A 20,680-nucleotide genomic window follows, 5' to 3' on the forward strand; every position below is an offset into this window, starting at 1 on the left:
GTGAGTGGAGCTGGAGCTACAAATTAATTGTTGACAGCGTCGACAGCATTAGAGACAAGTCAAAGAGCACCCTCCAATTTGAGGGAGTCAATTGTTTGGTGGCAACAACTCCATTTATCACCTGCTCGGTGTAAGTTCAAATGGATGCCAACGAAAAACATGCGAATCAATTAGAAACTTATAAATCGTTCGCACTTACCTTTCCAACTCCGCATCATATTCGCACTTTATCTCAAGTACGTTCATATTGTTTACTTAGTCTTTATTATAATTATTAATATTGAGCGCACCACTTTCCAATCACTATATTTGAAAAATTTCGACTGTCACGCGCACAACAAAAGTGCAGCCCATTTAAGTTGACATACTGTGCAGGCTGCCAGACTTTTGCAATAAGGTGCTAGAGTTGCCAGTTACCATGGCTATTTCGTTAAGACTATGGTCACACTACATGATGAACAGCTGTTCGAATTTACCGCCCACGTAAAAATTCAAATTCATGTATTATTGCATTTAATTAAAAATTTCTGAAAGTCAAATGATGATTCGTCATTAACCAAAACCAGTTTAGAGTATTATTAAAACCACTTCACCCACGTTTACTGTTTTAGAGGGAAAGGGGGCACCCAGCCACCAAAGGAGCGCTCCAACTCCTCGGCTACAGCTAAGCAAAGACGATCGTTATTGTGATTGGCAACCACCTGAATACCCAGCGGCATGCCATTCGAATCCAATCCCATGGGCACCTGCGTTGCCGGCAGTCTCAGCACATTGAACAAACTGAAATAGCTAAAGTCCATAAACTTGACCAGCGGATAATAATGGAATGGAGCCGTTCGTGGCGAACTGTGGAAGAACAAAATTCCATCGTCGCCCAGCAATTCCTGCAGATATTTCTTGCATTTCTGAGTCGCATCCCTTATCAATGGCTCCGACTCCTTGGGCAGCAAAGCGTCAATAAGCGAATAAATCGCCGCCATGCTGAAGTCACTTTTTCCCAGCAGCTTCTTGAAAAGCTCCACGAAGGGATTCAAGACGACGCCGTTGCCTAGCAACAGATTGAAGTTTGATGGCTCCTGTGTCATCCAATAGCGCCACATTTTGCCCGTCAACTTGGCCTGCGGCAGTTGAACCAATCGCACCTCTTGCCCGCTAAGAGATTCAAAATGTTGACGCACATTGTACATGACACGCTCAGTCTCCCGATTAATAGGATTGCATTGACGCATTCCATTGCTCGCCACATAAAAGTAACGCAGCTTCTTAACGTTCACCTGCTGGTCCAGCTTAAGCACAGCCTTGACACTCGGTTCCTGCAGCACCTTCATGATGGGAAGCAAATCGGTGGCATGCCGAGTCATGGGTCCCGCATTCACCATGGTCTCCGTCTCCTTGCCGGTGCGAAAAGTGCAGCCTGCCATGTTAACGGCGCCGGCGCTGGGCTTGTGGCCAAAGATGCCGCAATTGAAGGCGGGTATGCGTATGGAGCCGCCAATATCGGTGCCCAGGCCAAAGCCCGTGCAGCAGGCGCTAATCAGCGCTCCTTCGCCGCCCGACGAGCCACCAACGGAGCGTCGCAAATCGTATGGATTGTTGGTGCCACCAATGAGCATGTTGCGTGATTCCATCCACTTGTTCACCTCTGGCACATTGCTGGTAGCAATGAAGATGGCGCCACTGACCTTCATCAGCCGCACACACTCCGCATCCTCCTTGGCACGCACATCCTTGCGAGCAATCAAGCCCAGCGTATGCAGCTTGCCAGCCACCGCAGTGCTGTCCTTAGTGGTGAAAGGCACTCCCAAAAAGGGAAGCTCCTTCAACTGCTCCTCGCTGTATTCATTAGCTTCCAGCTTGGCATCGATTTCTCGCGCCTGCTGCAGTGCCTCAGTTTCAAAGGGGCCATCGACCACAGCGTTGAGTTCGCGATTCACGATTTCGATGCGTTCGCAATAAGCTTTGACGATGTCGTAACTCTTGAGCTTGCGTTCGCGTATTTGCTGTGCCAACTCGACCGCACTCTTGGTCAATATAACCTGTTGCTCCACACTCTGCGGTGTTGCAACACGTCGGTGGGGCCCCAAAAACCAGCCCAATACAAACTCCAGAAAGCGATCGCTTATGATGTGAAGCAGCGTTATTAGTGCTTCCAGCAGAACTTTTCCAAAGGCCATATTGTGAATAAGGTGAAGACCGCGTGAATACTAATTATAAATTATTCAGTCTATATTTCGCACTTTGTTCGACGTCGGTCTTTGATTTCAGCTTTATGACTGCCAGACAGAGATATGCATACAATAAACACGCATAATGCTTAGATACAGAGCGTAACAGCAATAAGTGGACGGCGTTGCCACTCATTTAAAGCTCTCTCTAAGCCAGCCATAAATCATTATTTTAAGACCCAACGGCTATCTTGACAACAGGCAACGGAGGTTAGTACGTTGCTCATTTCGCATAACAAGCAAGCAAAAAATAATCATAATAAAAAAAATTAATTTACGGTAATCATGCAGTATAAAATTTTGCTAACTAATACTGAAATTCGAATTTACGAATTCCAATGGGCACTGCTATTAAATCGCTATATATGTATGTATGATTACCAGGTACTATGGACTGAATCAAGATCAACTTTAACATTAATAATAGTAATAAAAATAACAAAAGTGTTTATTTATCAATATTGTAATTATGAAAAATTCCCATCTAAACTTGAAGATTGTAATTACTGGCATTATCTAATTTTTACGCACACGAGAGCTTTTCATGCGCACCCTACTCAAAAAAAAACTGTTAAATGTCGTAACGTGTACGGCTGTTCTGCGTAGTCATAACATCAGTGGTGCCCATTTTGTCTATTACCGCGAAATACTACGAATTTTCTTGCTATTTATCAGAATAATTGAGGTTTTACATATTAAAAACTTTTAACCTAAAATTAAATAAATTAAATTAAATTATATATGTAAATACGTGAATTTTGAGAATATTACTCCTGACTAAAACCTGAAAAGGTATATTTTCGAATCAGTTTGAGCGAAAACAGTATATTCTGAAATACTCAACACGGTCACGCTGTCGATAGTAAAGCTATTATTACATCGTATAAAAGCGTCGTCGATTGTCCACCACGCAACAACAAAACAACAACAATATAAGAAAACAAATATCGACCCGCACTGTCGCTGCAGCAGCTGTGAGTGGGGTTAGTTTTGCTTTTACCGCGCTGCTTGAAGCGTCGCAGATCGCTGTCCGTACCTGTATTGAATTTTCGTACGTAAAGAAAAAAAATAGGCGACTTACAAAAAAGAAAGTGAACTCATTTTAGTTACAAAACGTTGAATACTGATTTTTGCATTATTTTATTTTAAATGTGTGCTAAATTGCATTTGCAATGTTCTGCATTTTATTTAAAGCCGCTCTGCGTTAGTGTTTGTTTGTTCGACTTGCGACTAAATGTGGGTGTGTGCGTGTGTGTGTGTGCGTGGGAGTCAATGGGGTGGTGAGTGGGGTGTTCGTGTTGCTGAGAAACGCAGCAACTGTTTAAATTGCATATTCTATTGAGTTGAAAGCAAGACAAGCAATAGCCCGAATCACGCAATACAGCTGCAAATAAGCAAGGAAAAATACTATGCAATGCACACACACGCAGAAAAAACTCTGTTTTTATTTGCTTACCGTGTGCACAAGGTTTCAAAATCGCATAACAAAAAACAAACAATTTGAGAACCACATTAACAAATAGTAATACTAATCGCATACATAAGCTTAAGTTGTTAACTAATAGTTTTGTGTTGTGGCTAGAGTTGTATACACTACCCTTTGAAGCGTGGGGCATTTTTGGATCGTTGATTGTTGATTGTAGATCGCGCTGTTGTTGATAAAAACTTCTGCTGCTCCCACCTGCAATCGGTTGTTGCTGTTTCTTTCGCACCTGATAGGCAATTTATTAGAAACCTAATGATTAATGTGATGATGATGATGAGTAGTTGTCGACACGCTTGCCGCTGATTACCCAGCCAAATAATAAGCCGGTTACTCGGTCGTCGATGCCACCTGAATTATTCCATGATAAGTTGAATAGTAACATGTGAGTAAATTCGACAAACGAGTGTGCTCAGCTCTCAGATACCCGCTAATCGTGTTAAAGATTTTATCCTAAAATATACCAATCAAATATACCGAATATAATGTTATTTGCAAAAATGTATTATCAATATTAAACTACTTGAAAATATACCGTACGATTAGTATATATGTATATTCCAATACTTTTGAACGACGCATAAATATACCTTAGTGCAATTGGAGAAAATATACTGTTGCATTCAAATGTCGTAATAATTAAATGCATAATAAGATAAATAGATTTGTTTAATTTTAAACAATTGTTAATGCTATGTTTGAACAACTTGAAAATATCTTAAACGATCAAATTTATGTATTTAGATTATAGAGTTTTTTGTGCGTACACAATTCCAAGGCTCTACCTTTAAAACTTGATTGCTGCGCAAACAAACAAGATTTGTCAAAAAAGATTATAGTTCAATATATTATAGTCTCTGAGATCGCCTCTTATAGTTTACAAACCGTTAGTCATCATGTATCGCGTCAAGTATAAAATAAGAAACCTACGCTAATTTAATCAATTAACTTGTTACTCAATAATTGTTCTAGTGTTACCCAATTAACATCTGGTAAATATAATATATACAAATATTATGACAGCTAAATATTATTGTTAATAAGAAATTGGGAGAATTCATTAAAAACAATTCTCACTCTTAGAAAATTTGATCATTGTAACATACGATATACCCTTGATAGAATCGAAGATGCCAGTTGCATACATTGCACTCCTGGCATTAAGTTGAAACAACCTTCTACGCATTTGGATAGTGGGTATAAAGACGATATGAAATCTTATAGGTAGTATGCAATACTCGTTTCATACAAACGCCGAGAGGCGCGTCAGTCGGTACTGTCATCGTCGCTTTTGTCGTTACCTGCTCTTAGCCATAATACATTTGCCAAACACACATCAGCTGAGGCACACGCTAGCTTAAGTTAAAGTACTCTCTAAAAACAACACTTAAATACTCGCACAAATAAAAACAACATTCGTTTTTCTTTCAGTTAAAAACTAAAAACTGTAGGCAGATAGAGAAAATGGAAATGAGTTCCGTCAGCCAGGAAACTGAAACGGCCGCTTCGAGTGGTGAATCATCATCAATATCGCCTGGCGATTATATGAAGCAATTCAAGAACATCATTGCGCCGGGAAACGAGACATCCATGACCAGAGAATTCAAGCCTCAGGTGGCCTACGAATTTGAACGATACTCGAATCCCCAACAACTGAAACAGTTTGTGCTGCGTAGCGAGAAGCTGCGCTCACTCCTCGAACATTATTCGCAGGAAACAAAACAGCCGCTGCGTCAGCTGGAGCAGCAGGCACGTGCCATTATCGATGAGATTGGACTGGATCGGAATATGGCCATCATTCGTTGGTGTGGCATTGCCATCACAGCTATTGGCAAACGCATCTGCGATGGCATCTATGTGAACTCAGAGAGCATGGCCAATGTGCGCAAGGATATGGGCAAGTGTCCAGTGCTTTATTTGCCCAGCCATCGCAGCTATATGGATTTCATATTGATGAGCTACATTTGCTATTACTACGACATTGAGATACCTGGAATTGCGGCCGGCATGGGTGAGTCATCACCAAAGTAGATGTCATAAAGTTAAGCGCTTTAATTACCTCTTTGTCATTGTTGTTGCAGACTTTCACTCGATGTTTGGCATGGGAACCATGCTTCGCAAAACGGGCGCCTTCTTCATGCGACGCTCCTTCTCCAACGACGAGCTTTACTGGGACATCTTCAGGGAGTACATGTATGCCCTCGTTGCCAACTATCACATCGGCGTGGAGTTCTTCATCGAGGGTACACGCTCGCGCAACTTCAAAGCGTTAGTACCCAAGGTGGGGCTCTTGTCCATGGCATTGTTGCCCTATTTCACTGGCGAGGTGCCTGACGTGATGATTGTGCCGGTTAGCGTCGCCTATGAGCGTGTGCTCGAGGAGCAATTGTTTGTCTATGAGCTGCTGGGCGTGCCAAAACCCAAGGAGTCCACCAAGGGATTCTTCAAGGCATTGAAAATCATTGACGAACGCTTTGGCAAAATGTTTCTGGACTTTGGTACTCCGATTTCGGCGCGTGAGTTCTTTGGCCATGAAAGCGGTGATCGCATTCAGCGTGCTGGTCTCGGTGGCTCGCTGCAGAAGCTGAATCGTCAGGAGATTGAGCTGGTCAAGCAGCTGGCCAATGAGATTATCTATCAACAGCAGCGTCGCATCGTCATCAGCACCTTTAATATGCTGAGTTTGTTCTATGCCAGCAAACTCTATGGTCAACTCAGCGTGAATCTCGACGAACTGGCACGTGGTATACTGCATCTGAAGCGCATCTTTGAGCAGCTGGGCGCCCATGTCAGCACACGCAGCAGCAACATCAAGTCTGACATCATTGATGCCGTGGAGATTCATGGCAATATTTTGCAATTCCGTGTGGGACGCTTGCAGTTTACGCCATTGGCAGCTGATCAGTTGGCGGCCAAGATCGATGTGAAACGGCTGAAGGCACACGCCCTGAGTCCTGAGACTATGGCTGTGGCTGTGCCGATGTTGGCGCTGCAACTCTATGTGAATCCCTGCATGTTTTGGATGGCACGTCCCGCTTATCTGTTGCTCGCTGCATTGAAGGAACAGCGACGTCAACATATGGAGGATGTGGTTGGTACATATGAGAGCACGTTGTCGGCCCTGCATAATCATGTGAACAGCATGGATGCACTGTTCCAACATGAGTTTATTGTTGAATCGAATCGCGAGGCAGTGGAATTTGAAACGCATTTGCAGTTGCTGCTAGATGAACGCGCTCTGGAGCTGGAAAAGCAAACGGGCAGGATTAGTGTGCAGGATAACGAATGTTCTCGCGTTATACTTGCCGCGTTGGCGCCATTCCTCTGCCTCTATTATCAGTTAGCAGTGACGATTCGACAGGTGAATAAACTCACTCGACTCCCTGCGGAATGGTTGAATAAATTGTGTGTTTTTTGTTTTGCAGTTGTCCGAAGATGGGGAGTTTAGTTCGAAGGAGTTGCTGGTGCGAGTGCAACAGTATGTGGAGAAATTGTTGCAACAACCGGGCGGAGCGGCAGCTCATGTGCATCCATATTGTCTGGCCCTAGACAACCTGAATATTGCCATTTATGCGCTGGTGCAGAGCGGATATCTGCACAAATCCCGCGAGACGGGTCTGATGCGAGTCGCCTCAGCGACTTCAGACAAGTGCCTGAGGCAGCTGGAACTGCAACTGCTCGAGTATTGCCAGCTGATGCCATTTGCCCAATACTCGACGGCGGCCAACGAACAGGCCCAATCACATATAGCCAAATTATAACTGACAAATGGCAAGCGATCGTCGGTCGTCGGTGGACGTCTGCCGATTGCGATTCCATTGTTAGCACAGTACAATTCATATGGCATATTATCACAATTCATTCAATTCATTGTCAGCTTGCTCAAGAATTGTCGCATCATTTGCATTTTGTTTGTTTTTGTACTTGTGGCGCCGCTTTGGCAGCTGCTCCTCTGGCTCATTGCATCCACGTGCACGTCCACGTCCACGTAGGCATCGCCAATGGTCGTCGTATGTATGTAAGTATAAATAAGGGGAAGTGGTAACTTATGGTGTGGTCGGGAGGGGCTTCTTTTTTAGTCATTTAGCGATTAAGAATAATTGATATTTTGCCCTGTTGCCATATGTCAAACAAAAAAAAAGACATTTAACACAGTCAATTGCAGTACGGCAACAAATTACGATTTTTCTAGAACGTAATGCAGTTTTTTAGATAGACATCCCAACGACATGCATGGCAAGTTTTCTATATTCTTGAATATGTTTAAGCGAATATTGGAATTTGACCGAAACCCTTGAACCAATTTATTTTAATGCACCGTATATTGAAGAAAAAACATTCTCTTCGGTATTCAACATTTCTCGATCGGTTATTGAGATTCTAACACTTTTTATTATTTAGTCTTTTAGTTAGAAATGCCAAGGGAATTTGTTAAGCTGTCAAATAATTCTCTGGCTGGTTAGCAACAGCTTGCCATAAACAGTTGTACAATATTGTGTCGATAATTGCAATTTTATATAATTGCACATCTAAGTTAATTTAAATTTCTCTTAACCAGGGACAGTAATTATGATGATTTTAAAATAAAATAAAAGTTTATTGCCGCACATTTTGAAGACTTTATAGTTTAATTTTTTGTAACTCACAATTACTATTTGCGGTCTCTGCAAATAAGTTGTATTCAATATTTGTTCATTTTAAAATATTGCCTAATAAATTAGAAGTCATCCATTGCTTTTAGTTACTACGCACAACAAAAATATTGTACAATCTATTTATTATACAAAGTTATCTCATAAAACTTCAACAAAAACATTTTACGATCATTGTGACTGTCAATTTTTGAGCCAAAGTGTTTAAAGTAGAAATAAACCTAAAAATATTTATCGTTAAATTTTGCATTGCAAATAATTGCATCATTTTATGTAACAAACATGACTTTGCCATTATCGACATTATACTGTACAAAACTTTCTGAATTTCGAGCAGTATTAGTTTAGAAATCTGCGCTCAATTTAATTTAACACCTATATTTCTCTCATTTAGAACAGTTCCTGTGTTTTAATATTCTCGTTACGGTTATTCTATGGAAAACCTTCAGTCGATACAAGTGCCAATAAGTTTGTACTTGGAATTTTATATTAGCAAGAGTTCTAGTTGTAGTCCATAGTTAATAAGTCGGTACATTCTCAATATTTTTATAATACATTGAACAAACAGAGGGAATTTCCTAAGTAAAACCGCAAAGAAAGCAGAACACACAAACACAAGTCTAGCAACAAATGAAAATAAATAGTGCAATATTGTTTTTTGTTTACGTTTTTGTTTGTTTTTTAATCGTACTATTTTTGTAGCTAATTTTATATATGTATACTATAGAGAAATAACACCAATACACTAATTTATATACAATATATGAAGTAACAAACACTAATATTAACAATAATAAAGCATATGTATATTTAGTGCCAGTTGCGCTCAACGTGTAAAATCAATTGCAATAAAAACTGATATTGTTGCTCAGGCAAGAGGTCGATTAACTTTGTATCAATTTAGCTAGCAAAACTGTCGCTTAAACTGTTCCAAGGTCCGTTGGCAGATGACCACCTGCATCAGCAATCGCTCGGGATTCTTCTCATCCGCTTCTGTATACACAACAGCCGCGTTCTTATACAGCCAAGCCATTTCAGGTCCTCCATTTGGCACTCGCATTTGCAGCTTACGGCGTCCTGTGACTGCCAGCACTTGACGTTCAATATCCTGCAGCAATGGATCCAGTCCAGTTAGTGCACGTGCCGAAATGCGATGAGCTGCCCGCCTGCTGCCTTCCTGCTCTGCAGCAGTTGGTTCTGCAGAAGCTGGCACCAAATCGCATTTGTTGTACACGTTGATGATAGGTGGCATGTGGCTGGCCGTTGAATCTCCACCAGCTATACTGAAGGCTAGGGAACGCAGCGTGGACTCCACATGAGCGCTCTGAGCTGCATGGCAGGGATGCGACAAGTCTTGCACGTGAATGATGATGTCCTATAGCAAGAAATTTGTTATAAAATATTATTAAGATAAGTCTCATTTATAGAATGCAGTAATACATTCACATTTTTGAGGCATACTTAGTAAATAGCATCTGTACTCACCGCCAGCATTGCATCCTCTAGAGTGGCCACAAAGCACTCGAACAAATTGGTAGGCAAATCCGACATGAAACCCACAGTGTCCATATAGATCAGCTGCAGATTACACGGCAGCAAACCGCCATGAGCTGTGACATCAAGCGTAGCAAACAATTGATTACGCGGCTGCAGCGAATCCTCCACGGTAAGCGCCTTTATCAAGGATGTCTTGCCGGCATTAGTATAACCCACAACAGCAGCTATCGGATAGTTCTGTTGCTTGCGCTTCTGGCGCAGCAACTGACGCTGGCGACGAACACGATCGAGTTCCGCCCGCAGCTTACGTTCTCTGCTGCGCAGTATCTCCTTTTGCAAATCAGTCAGTGAGTAACCTTGTCGACGTGTTTGGGTCATGCTTGCATCTTTGGCCTGCGCCCAGATGTAAGGCAACTCGGCCATGGCCACCTGGAGACGGGCCTCTGCACTTGTGGCATGCAGCCGCAGAATTTGTATGACAACGGAGTAGCGATCTAGCACTGGCAATCGAAACTCTGCCTCAAGGAAATGTTTCTGGGCAAAGGAGAGCGTTCCCTTGCTAACAAAGAGACAGGTGAGTTGCTGCTCCTGACGCAGTTCCGCCACAAGAGTCTTGAGCTCGGCCATTTTGCCGCTGCCGAAGAGCGCCTTACGTTCCAGACTCTCCAAGGGAACCTTTAAACCTCGCACCACCTTCCAATTGGGCAGCGAATGTATCAATGCTGTGGCTTCAGTCAGCTGATCATTTGGCTTCACATCGTCTGGAGTGTTCCGTTTAGCTGCCCACTTTACGTAAGGCTGCAAGATGAGCACCTTCTGTGCTGTGGCCACATCGCGACTAATGCGCATGGCGCCTCCTGCAACTTCATCGTACGCGCTGTTGAAGAAAGTGTCAAGTTAATAGCATATTTACTAAAGATAATCCAGTATACATTAATTAAAGGCAAACAGTGTTAATGTCAATGGATGAAAATATTAAACAAATATCCTATTGCTCAAAAATTATAGTTGTTGTCTATAATAAATAGCAGTAATTGTAAATAATCTTTACTGGTTACTGGTTAACTATAAACTTCACTGGTTCATACCGATCGTCCAGGAAGCGCATATCGAGGGTGTCGGTTCCATTCCCCGTATCCGTTTCCTGCTCACTCTCCGCCTGCTGTCCAGATTGCATTTGTGCCTCAAAGAAGCTCTTGCGATTGCGAATTCCTTTGACCCCTTGATGCTGCGTGTATTTGAGACGGGTTTGAAACTGCACGAGCACAGGACGCAGCTGCGTGGTCCATGGCAAATGGCGTAAGAGGCGCAGGCATTTAGTCATAGTAGTTGCTTGATTTATCAATAGGTTTTCTCGTCCAGCACAGAATGTTTGCCTTCATATGCCATCCAAGCTGCCTGACAGGATTTGGTGCGAGTTGTTGTCGTCTGATAAGCAACGCCTGTGGCCACCAGGGAGGAGAATAATATGTTATACTTGGCTGGATACCGTATTTTAGTTTGCACTGCCTTTTGCACGAAGTACGTGCTTGCGAAACCTGTACAATTTCATTTTATTATTATGCAATTATTTAAGTTTATACGCAGAGTTTGTTATACCTAAACAAAACGATGCTAATCCAGTAAATAGAGCACGTGTCATGCAATCCAGGTAGCCGTCAAAGCCGGGATGTTTGTCACGCTGTTGTTCCTTTAATCGCTTAATATCGTTCATAATAATGTTTATTTGTTCATTAATTAAAGCGCAACACAGAAAGGCAACGTGCAAGAGCCGGCAATATTATGATACGAATTTCCTACCTGTGTGGCAACACTGGTGCACAATCTGGTAACACTACTGAACAGTAAGTAGTGCACGTTCAAGCTTAACTAATTTGCATTAAGAAAAAAAACAATATAATTTAGCTGCATAAACTACTGCTGTACAACTTGTGTTTGGCTTTTAATAATAAAGTTTTCAATTGACATAATAATAAAAATTGCATGACATTCAAGCAATCAGGTAGGCACTACTGTTACAAAATGTGGTTATGGGCAGCACTTTTATTTGCATCTGGCAACTCCAGCGTGTTTTGTTGTTTGTGGCTGGATTTTCTCAAATAAATTTAATGCAAAAAATGGATGTGGAGAAGATATGCCGCACTTGCCTCAGTCTAACAGGACCCCTCATGTCGATCTACGACGATGGCACCGGCAGCTGCCTCGTAGACATGTTGGGCGCTTTCACCAAGACCAAGGTAAGCAATCAAACAACGCCTTCCAAATCAATAAGCAACAAATCTGTTTTTTTTTTTGGGCATCGCAGCCGCGTCGCGAAGACAATTTGCCAGCCAGAGTCTGTCTCAAGTGTATCAGCGACATCAATCACTGCTACTCCTTTAAGCTCAAGTGCGAGAACTCCAATCGCACGCTGCGCCAGCTGATACCCAATGCGTTGCCCGAGGAGTCTGATGTTGTCGTCGAAGCGAAGCCAGCGGTGATCACAAAAGATGCCACAGCGCAGACAAACGCTGTCACCACCAGCACAAGTGAAGCACAAACTGATGCAGCTGTTGAGGAGCACAACCAAAGCAACGAGAAGCCGACAACGGTGCTCGCCTTTGAACCCGAGGGCGTAGAAGAGTTCGATTACGAATTTTCCGATGAGCAGGATGTGCTGCCGTCGAAGGACAGTGCCGAGAACATCATACTGCATGTGGAAAAAGGATAACATAAAATTCGAGACCGAAATGCTCTACAACGAAAGCACCGGTGAGCTGCTCGAGCAGCGTTCCAAAGTGTCCCCCTCCAAGCAAAAAGAGTACAAATATCGCCTGGTTAGCAATGGATCTGGCGACACTTACATTGCTCCAGAACCAGCGCCAACTCTCTCTCGCAGATGACAACACGCAAGAGCGCATCCAAATTGCTGCAACAACAGCAGCAACAGGATCAAGAGGAGCAACAGCAGGAAACTCCTTTGGCGTCATCTGCAAAGCGGAGCACACGTCGTCGCACCGCAGCCAAAATGGATGAACAAGCTGATGATGAAGTGAGTCAAGCAAAGCGGCAAGCTACTGAGCTAGAGGATCCCAAAGCCAATTTCCACTGTGATCGCTGCAATGCGGGCTTTGTGTTGGAGAAGTCACTCATCATACACAGACGGCAAAATGGATGCACGAATCGGAGTTTCAAGTGCAACGAATGCGAGCGAGTTTTTGTCTCGTTGAACCATTTAAACGAGCATCAGGCGACGCATGCGGCGCACAATTGCCAGGAGTGCGGCTCACGCTTTGACTCCAGAGAGCAGCTGGGCAGGCACATGGTACAGTCGCACAAGCGCAATCTGCGCAACCAGTGTAACGTGTGCCAGAAGGGTAAGTTAACCACCTAAATCATCATTTCTAAAAGCTAAACTCATTTATTTTTGCAGTCTTTACCATGCTCTCGACATTGCGCGATCACATGCGCATCCACACCGGCGAAAAGCCTTTTGTGTGCAACGTGTGCGGCAAGGGCTTCACCCAGAATGCCAATCTCCGACAGCATAAGCTGCGCCACTCCGACATTAAGCGCTTCAAGTGCGAGCTGTGCAGTAATTCGTTTGTGACCAAGGCAGAGCTCACATCCCACGCGCGCACACACACTGGCGTCAAGCCGTACGAGTGTGAGGTGTGTTCCTCGAGATTCACCACCAGCTGTTCGCTGGCCAAGCACAAGCGTAAGCATACAGGCGAGCGACCGTATCCCTGTGATCTGTGTCCCATGCGCTTCACCGCACTCAATGTGCTCAAGAATCATCGACGCACCCACACCGGGGAGCGGCCATTTGTGTGTCCATTTTGCTCGAAGAGCTTCACGCAGCGTGGCGACTGTCAGATGCATCAGCGGACGCATCAGGGCGACAAAATCTACATTTGTCCCGTGTGCAGCGAGGAATTTAAGTCGATGCACGACATGCGCTCCCACATAACGTTGCACGAGCAGCAGGACAAACGTTTGGCGCACTTTACGCTGTTGAGCAACAAGGAGAATGGCAATGCGGCGACAGAGACACGAGACGAGGACTCCGATGCGGTCGAGGCGGACATGATGTAGAAACTATGAAATAATGACGGATTCTATTTGTTAGAATTTCCTTAGACTTTAATTTTAGGCTTACACACTGTAGTTATTAAAAATGCTTATGCTGAATCGATCGATATATCTGCACTTAGTCGTCATCTAATAGAACTGTCCAAATTGCGGCGTCGCCGCCGTCGTAGACGTCTCTGCGGCAGCAACGGGCAGCAGACTAGCCAAGGAAGCGCCACTCGTTACAGGCGGATCACCTTGAAACCAATTGACCAGTTCATGATGCGAGCTTTGGACGCATTTGCGCTGATCGGCAATCAGGTTCTCTGAGTATTTGACATGGTTTGCATACGCCTCCTTCTCGTGCTGCACATCCTTGGACATGCGATGCAGATCCTTGAGTATTGCCGAGCCCCACAGTTGCACATGTATGTCGGGTATTTTGCTAGCCAGCTGCATGGCCGGCGTCACCATGTTCATGCTCTCCTTAGAGTTACCTATGCTCAGAAAGACGTGCGAAAGCAGCACCAGCGAGCAACTGGTCAGGCGATTCAAATCCTCGGCATTGGCCATTTTCAAGGTTTCGCGCAGAAAGCGTCTGTTTTTGATAGGAATAAAGATGATTAATTGATCTATGGATGAGGTCTGCTTCACTTACTTGGCCTCGTGGAAGCTGTTCTTGTGGAAGGCGTGCAGTCCCTGCACATAGTAGAAGCCACCCATCAGTGCTTGGCTGCTGTATGTGTGCGTGTTCTCCGTGGAGACGGCATCGAGTATTTGCTTGAGATCCGCCTCCCGTTTGGTGCGCAGATATATGATGGCCAGGTTGAGGTTGGCAAACAGCTTCAGATCACGTTCGCTTGTCTCGCTGACGCACACCAGAAACTGTCGTTCCGCATGCTCAAAGAAGCTCGTGGACATGGAATACAGACCGATCAAACAATGCAACTGCGCCGAATGTCGCTTGAGAAGATTGCGATGCGGCGACGCCAAACACACATCGCGAGCGGCTGCAATTTCACGTATGGCCAGTTCCCGGTTCCCCATGACCATGCGACACATGACAATGTGCTCGAGCAGAATCACTTTGAAGACGGATAATATGGACTTGTCCTCCTGCAGTTTCAGCTTCTCGATTTGCGTCAGCGCTTTCTCCGTGTACTTTTGCGCCTTGTCCATGTAGCCAGCCATCATTGAGTGAGACACGGTGACCAGGTAGACAAGCACATACAACTGTTCCTTGGGCAGCCACACGAACATCTCGAGCTGATTGGAGCCAAAGATGACTTCGTCACTGGGCCAATTGGGTGCCATTATTGTTTGTATGGACATCTGAAGCTGCTTCAAACTGGGTTTCACTGTTTTCACCTGACCTAAAGCTAGATAGTAGCACACCTGCAGCACCAAAAAGAACACTTTGAGATACTCCTTCTGGTGCGGGTTGGGTATGTTATTGTCAATGATTTGACCCGCTGAATTGAGCAACGCCAGCACATCGTTTGTCTTGCGTTCGATCATCAGGATCATTGCGCGTGAGAGCAGAAAGAGCACTTTAAGGTACGTGGCACCCGCCTCCTCCGCAGACTCGGCGCCCACAGCTAACAGATCGCTAGCGAGCGAGTACTCCCGGTCATTGGCATGAATTTGGGACAATTGCAGCAACAGTTTGCAATGCCAATAGACATTGTTCTGGGATAATTCAACAGCGCGTCGAAGCATCGCTTTGGCATGCGAGCTCTGCTCCGTTTGCAGATGCAGCTGGGCGAGCAGCGAGGCAGTGTCGAATTTCACATCGTCGAAATTCATGAGCGGTTCTGAGATGTTCCACGCCTGATCCAGATGTTGTCGCGCCAAATTGATGTTGCAAGTGTAGGCCATTAGAACTTGTCCCATTTGCAGATGTGTGCGTGCTTCCACCTGTAATTCAAATTGCGGGATTATGTGGACTTTCACTTGGAACTGCAAACTCACCTTGGATGGCGGCTGAAAAGTGAAGAGCGCCTGTAAACATTGTATGCACTTCTTGATGTTTGGTGGCTGTGAGGTGCGAAAGTATTCGGCAAGTCCTAGGAGCGATATGTAGCAGGCATCCTGCGATGCTGCGCCGGTATTTGCTACACTCATTTAGCGTTTAATATTGCCAAAATTTCGGCTTCGTTTTTGTTTATCGCGTAATTTTTGTTGTTGTTGTTGTTGCTAGTGCCGCCGCTGCTGCTGCGTGGGTTAATGTGGTGGTTGACAGTGTGACCGCAAGTTGCATTTCGAAATATACTGCTTTAAATATACCGCGACTTGATATTATCATCTGGATGCAAATTTACTAGCTGGGTGGTCATTATAAATAAATGCCTGTTGTTTTTATAATAAACAATTACATCAATATTCTTTCAAATATATTATCTTATGACTGATCAAATCTCACATAATAAGTGTTGGTAAGCGTTGTTTTGTATGTGTGATTCAAGCCAACTTCGATAGTTCTCTTCGATGATCATAGCGAGAGTCACAGTCACGACTTTTCAAAATAACGGGTGTCCACGATATGTATAAATAAATATTGATTTTGTGTCAAAAATGCACCTTACAAAAAAGACAAAAACTATTTTAAATAGGAATAAGAAAAACTTTAAAGCTATATTCAAAAACGACGAGGAATTTTTGCGAAACTTTGGATGTTAAATGCCCTAAGAGAAAGTGATTTGATATAAATAGTTAATAGTGTTTTCCTAATATTATGTAAATGCAGCAAAGAATTACTGCTGCAATCAAATATAATGATGTTGTGACGTCACGGTCTGTGAGTTTATTGAGGTCTCTTTAGTCACCCTGTGAAATATCGCATCACAATAATACAATACTTGAGCCGCGCTCAGTTCGAACTCAGTACGAAGTTAAAAGCGTTCGCAACAAGTTGTGTTTTTAGGGTGCTGTTAAAGTGAAACAATTTTATCAAGCCAAAAGGTACGCTCGCAAATTTAATCACATTAAAAATAATATTTAATTTGTGCAATGAAAAATATTTTTGGATATACATATATAGACATATAGTATATCATATTCAGACCGGTTTTCAAAAACCATGAGCAGCTCTTCCGTTGTAACTTCAATTATAAAATGATGACGACGATTTTTGCAATTGCTACTGTTATTAATAATAAATGTTCAATCACCATGGTGACTTATATCGAACTAAACTCCAGCGAATAAGTGGTTTTGAAATAAGTACATATTACATTATTATTGACGCCACACGCCAGATTAAATGTGGCAATCAAAATCTCCATTATTATGTGAAATGACTGCGAAATTTGATTGAAGTGTAATTTAGTATTTTGTTATTCAGATTTCCAACAATATGAAATGTGAAACAATTTAAATACATATAGCATGATATGTATATGTATATATGGGGTTTTTATTCGCTGACTTTTAATGATAAGAAAACCCAATGAATAACACAATCAGTAAACTACAGTAAACTGTATAATGCAGTATTAAAAGGTGACCTCCCTTGACATTTCATAATTCTTAAGAAGCCATTGGAGATTTGAAGCAATTAAGAAAATCCCAGAAATCCGAAGTGATTGAATTGTTGTTTCCTTATTAGTGATATTTGCTTTCATGTATACTTGTACAATAATATGAGCATAGAGGAGAGGCACGTTTAATATTTTTTGCGACAACTTGCCTGGAAATTCCCTAAAAACAAGTTGTTATTGTATCGCTGAGTGGGCAGCGCAAGCGCAATGGAGGCTACTTGTTGTTGGTATTGGTAAACCGCAAACATAATAAGTAAATAGGCGGGACAGAGGAGAAAGACAGAGAAACAGAGAGAAAAAATCCAATTACAAAATCGCCAATACAGGGTCAAAAAAGCGCGTAAGCGTTGAAATTTTAACAATTTATGAATCACACAACTGACAGACAACGGATTGCAAGTAACCGGTTTTTGAATATGTTAATTTTTTTGGGTTTTTGTTTTTATAGAAAATGACAAAAAAAAAATAAAAAACGTTTTCATTGCGACAATCACGCAACTGTGACGTCGTGTCCGTCAGCTGAGAAAGCAGAGCACAGACAAAAGTCGCTCTTTATTTTATGCTCAGCTGCATGCACAACAACAACACTTACAACAACATCAGCAGTTATGCATGACAACAGCAGCCGGGCTTTGTTGTTGCGAATTCGAGTGCAGACATTAACTGATAACTTTTAACTTTCACTTTTCGCCGTCTCCGGCTGTTGCTTGCTCTGAGGATGGTGCTATTGCTCAAAGCTGCGATTAAGATCGCATTATCTATGGCGCTTGGGAAGCTTTACAGTGATGAATCAGCTTTCAGCGATTTTCTAATATGACTGCGTCAATTCGCCGGTTAAAAAAGCTCCCTTGCATTCACATCTGATTCCAAAACTTTGTAACAGAAAATTGAACATCGTGCGTGACGTTTTGCTTCAAACGCTCTACTAAATACAATGAAGTGTACACGAAGTTACAACAGTTAACAAAACGACAAACAAATCAAGTCAATTGATAAGGTTGTGAGTAGTCGACTACGAAATACTCTCCAATCAGAGCTAATCTAAAAGTAGCTAACAAGTTATGAGAGATTGAATTCTTAAATTGAGTGAAACAAGTAACTTTTTGTTTACTTCTGCTGAACAACTTTTGTGTGCTTTTAATTTCAAATTACAAATGAAGCTTCAAACTTAAATATCAAATCCAGTTTTTGTGGCGTGTGCTACAATACATCATAAGCAATTATTTCACAAAATATAACTGTAACGAAATTATATTTATGTCTTAACCCTTAACTCCTTCTAAATATTATACAACAGTTGATGTTATATTTAAAAACCCATAAACATTTTATGTGTGTTTAAAAACAAACGAACGACAGTTTACTGCGACACGTGAGATTAGCATTGCTAATTTAGCAATAATACTGATAATATATTTTTTGTTTAGATTACGTTACCAAATATATAGCTTTGCACATTACTATAATACCCCGTTAGTCAATTTAAATCTTAAAGCTTAGGGCATTTCAAAACAGATAATCTTTTCAAGGGCATAACATTAGATTCCAGGCACGTATCAAATTTGTTGACGCATAAAATGCTGATTTGTTTAGTCACTGAAGGTCACTAATGCAAATTTATACAAACTTTCGTTTCCAGAGAATGAAGTTGTCTCTCTCATTGATGCTGCTGGTGTTGCCGGCTTTGCTGCACGCCGAACTGTGCGGCATTCAGACGTCACCAGATATGGGAGCGACTCGACCCAATTTATATCGGGGTCAGCAGGAGTTCACGGTGGCCATGCTGGATGCCATTCGCAAGGCGACACCCAACGAGAATGTCTTCTTCTCCCCCTACAGCACCTACCATGCCCTGCTCCTGGCCTACTTCGGTGCCACCGGAGAAACGGAGAAGGAGCTAGCGAATGCGTTGCGCTTGAACTGGGCGCAGTCCAAGGAGACTGTGCGCAGTGCTTATCGCTTGGAGAAACAGGATCGTGCTCTCCGTGCCAAGAGCATGCCTCTGGAGTTCTCGTCCGCCGATCGTTTGTACTTTGATGAGGGAGTGCGGCTGGCAAGTTGCCTGGATGCGCGCCTTCATGACGAAATTGTGCAACTGAATATCAAGGACAATGCTGAGGCAACACGCCAGCAGATTAACAACTGGATTGCAAATGTGACGCACAATGAGATCAAGGATATGCTCTCCTCAGGTGATATTGATTCGCGCACTCAACTGGTGCTGGCCAATGCAGCATACTTCAAGGGTCAGTGGTCCAGTCGGTTCAGTGCGGAGAACACCGCGCAAATGCCATTCCATACATCCGCCGAAAAGGTGTCGTTTGTGCCCATGATGAAGCAGAAGGGCATCTTCTTGATGAATCCCGATGAGCGTTTGGGTGCTCATGTATTGCAATTGCCTTACCGCACCTCGTTCAATAAGGATTCTGAGGATTCTGACATATCGATGGTCATCGTATTGCCGCCATTTAGCAATGATGCTGTGGAGCAGGTGTTGCAGAAGCTAAGTGCCGAGAACCTGGAGGCATCGCTGAACGAAGCCTCGCCGCGTGAGATTGAGGTTTCACTGCCCAAATTTGAGTTTGAGCAGCGTTTGGAACTTGTGCCGGTGAGTAATTACAAATTGTTACAGCCTAAAAGAGCATTAATTAATTTGTTATTTTATAGATCCTGCGTACAATGGGCGTAACCCAGATATTCGATAAAGATGCTAGCTTCAACGATTTCAGCACTGAGCAAGGTATTAACTTTGGCGATGCCAAGCATCTGGCCAAGATCAAGGTGGATGAGGAGGGCAGCACTGCATCGGCTGCAACAGTTTTGGTCAGCTTCCGCTCGGCCCGACCCATCGAGCCAACCAAATTCGAGTGCAATCATCCGTTTGTGTTCCTCATCTACGATCGCAAATCAAGCGCGATTCTCTTCACGGGCATTTACCGTGATCCCAAGACAATGAAATAAGGTGCTTAATTCAAACCGGACACCCACAAGTGTATCTGCTATTGTATTTGTCTGTTCTGTCTCGACTAAGTGCTTGTGCTTAAACTTATTATTCTATTTGTAAAATAAATTATGTGAAAAAGTAAATGCATTGAGCTTGTACTTGAGTGAAGTTGGAAACAGGTTTATTGCTGGCAATTCAACAGCTATTTGCATTCCAAAGCGCAATTAATGAAACCTCAGATTTGGAAGAGTTATTAAATTATTTATATTTATAATCCACAAATGATT

The 20,680-nt window shown here is 43.0% G+C and overlaps 8 protein-coding genes across 9 annotated transcripts in view; 3 read left to right on the top strand and 5 right to left on the bottom strand.

Annotated features, from left to right (window-relative positions):
* LOC132784774 (uncharacterized) overlaps positions 1-321 on the bottom strand; it is a 130,572-nt gene extending 130,251 nt beyond the window's left edge. The window contains exon 1 of one of the 2 annotated variants that reach the window (XM_060790621.1): positions 200-321. In XM_060790621.1, coding sequence (XP_060646604.1) covers positions 200-246 — 47 coding nt within the window. In that variant the 5' untranslated portion in view covers positions 247-321. The remainder of the gene's footprint in view (positions 1-199) is intronic. The other variant, XM_060790620.1, reaches the window with a different exon arrangement.
* Positions 322-496: 175 nt separating this feature from the next.
* LOC132786260 (fatty-acid amide hydrolase 2) lies at positions 497-2,357 on the bottom strand. The gene has a single exon (XM_060792750.1). The coding sequence runs from the start codon at positions 2,172-2,174 to the stop codon at positions 600-602; it is 1,575 nt and encodes a 524-aa protein (XP_060648733.1). The 5' UTR covers positions 2,175-2,357; the 3' UTR covers positions 497-599.
* Positions 2,358-5,088: 2,731 nt separating this feature from the next.
* On the top strand, positions 5,089-9,231 carry LOC132784773 (dihydroxyacetone phosphate acyltransferase). Its single transcript, XM_060790613.1, has 3 exons — positions 5,089-5,719; positions 5,790-7,069; positions 7,134-9,231. Exons 1-3 carry the CDS (start codon positions 5,173-5,175, stop codon positions 7,467-7,469), a joined length of 2,163 nt encoding a protein of 720 aa, XP_060646596.1. The 5' UTR covers positions 5,089-5,172; the 3' UTR covers positions 7,470-9,231.
* A 31-nt stretch (positions 9,232-9,262) lies between these two features.
* LOC132784776 (putative GTP-binding protein 6) lies at positions 9,263-11,181 on the bottom strand. The gene is made up of 3 exons (XM_060790625.1): positions 10,946-11,181; positions 9,846-10,734; positions 9,263-9,735 (listed from the first exon to the last, which is right to left on the bottom strand). Exons 1-3 carry the CDS (start codon positions 11,179-11,181, stop codon positions 9,265-9,267), a joined length of 1,596 nt encoding a protein of 531 aa, XP_060646608.1. The 3' UTR covers positions 9,263-9,264.
* Positions 11,182-11,198: 17 nt separating this feature from the next.
* Positions 11,199-11,645, bottom strand: LOC132784779 (transmembrane protein 141). Its single transcript, XM_060790629.1, has 2 exons — positions 11,457-11,645; positions 11,199-11,395 (listed from the first exon to the last, which is right to left on the bottom strand). The coding sequence occupies exons 1-2, from the start codon at positions 11,569-11,571 to the stop codon at positions 11,199-11,201; spliced, it is 312 nt and encodes a 103-aa protein (XP_060646612.1). The 5' UTR covers positions 11,572-11,645.
* Positions 11,646-11,899: 254 nt separating this feature from the next.
* LOC132783958 (zinc finger protein 485) lies at positions 11,900-14,042 on the top strand. The gene is made up of 4 exons (XM_060789290.1): positions 11,900-12,094; positions 12,163-12,552; positions 12,679-13,213; positions 13,270-14,042. Exons 1-4 carry the CDS (start codon positions 11,966-11,968, stop codon positions 13,932-13,934), a joined length of 1,719 nt encoding a protein of 572 aa, XP_060645273.1. The 5' UTR covers positions 11,900-11,965; the 3' UTR covers positions 13,935-14,042.
* An 18-nt stretch (positions 14,043-14,060) lies between these two features.
* On the bottom strand, positions 14,061-16,277 carry LOC132784775 (MAU2 chromatid cohesion factor homolog). Its single transcript, XM_060790624.1, has 3 exons — positions 15,882-16,277; positions 14,569-15,827; positions 14,061-14,508 (listed from the first exon to the last, which is right to left on the bottom strand). Exons 1-3 carry the CDS (start codon positions 16,032-16,034, stop codon positions 14,061-14,063), a joined length of 1,860 nt encoding a protein of 619 aa, XP_060646607.1. The 5' UTR covers positions 16,035-16,277.
* A 481-nt stretch (positions 16,278-16,758) lies between these two features.
* On the top strand, positions 16,759-20,536 carry LOC132784565 (serine protease inhibitor 88Ea-like). The gene is made up of 3 exons (XM_060790249.1): positions 16,759-16,871; positions 19,089-20,057; positions 20,117-20,536. Exons 2-3 carry the CDS (start codon positions 19,092-19,094, stop codon positions 20,408-20,410), a joined length of 1,260 nt encoding a protein of 419 aa, XP_060646232.1. The 5' UTR covers positions 16,759-16,871; positions 19,089-19,091; the 3' UTR covers positions 20,411-20,536.
* Positions 20,537-20,680: the final 144 nt, after the last annotated feature.

The sequence above is a fragment of the Drosophila nasuta genome, chromosome 2R (assembly GCF_023558535.2).
Source record: "Drosophila nasuta strain 15112-1781.00 chromosome 2R, ASM2355853v1, whole genome shotgun sequence".
Lineage (NCBI taxonomy): Eukaryota > Metazoa > Arthropoda > Insecta > Diptera > Drosophilidae > Drosophila > Drosophila nasuta.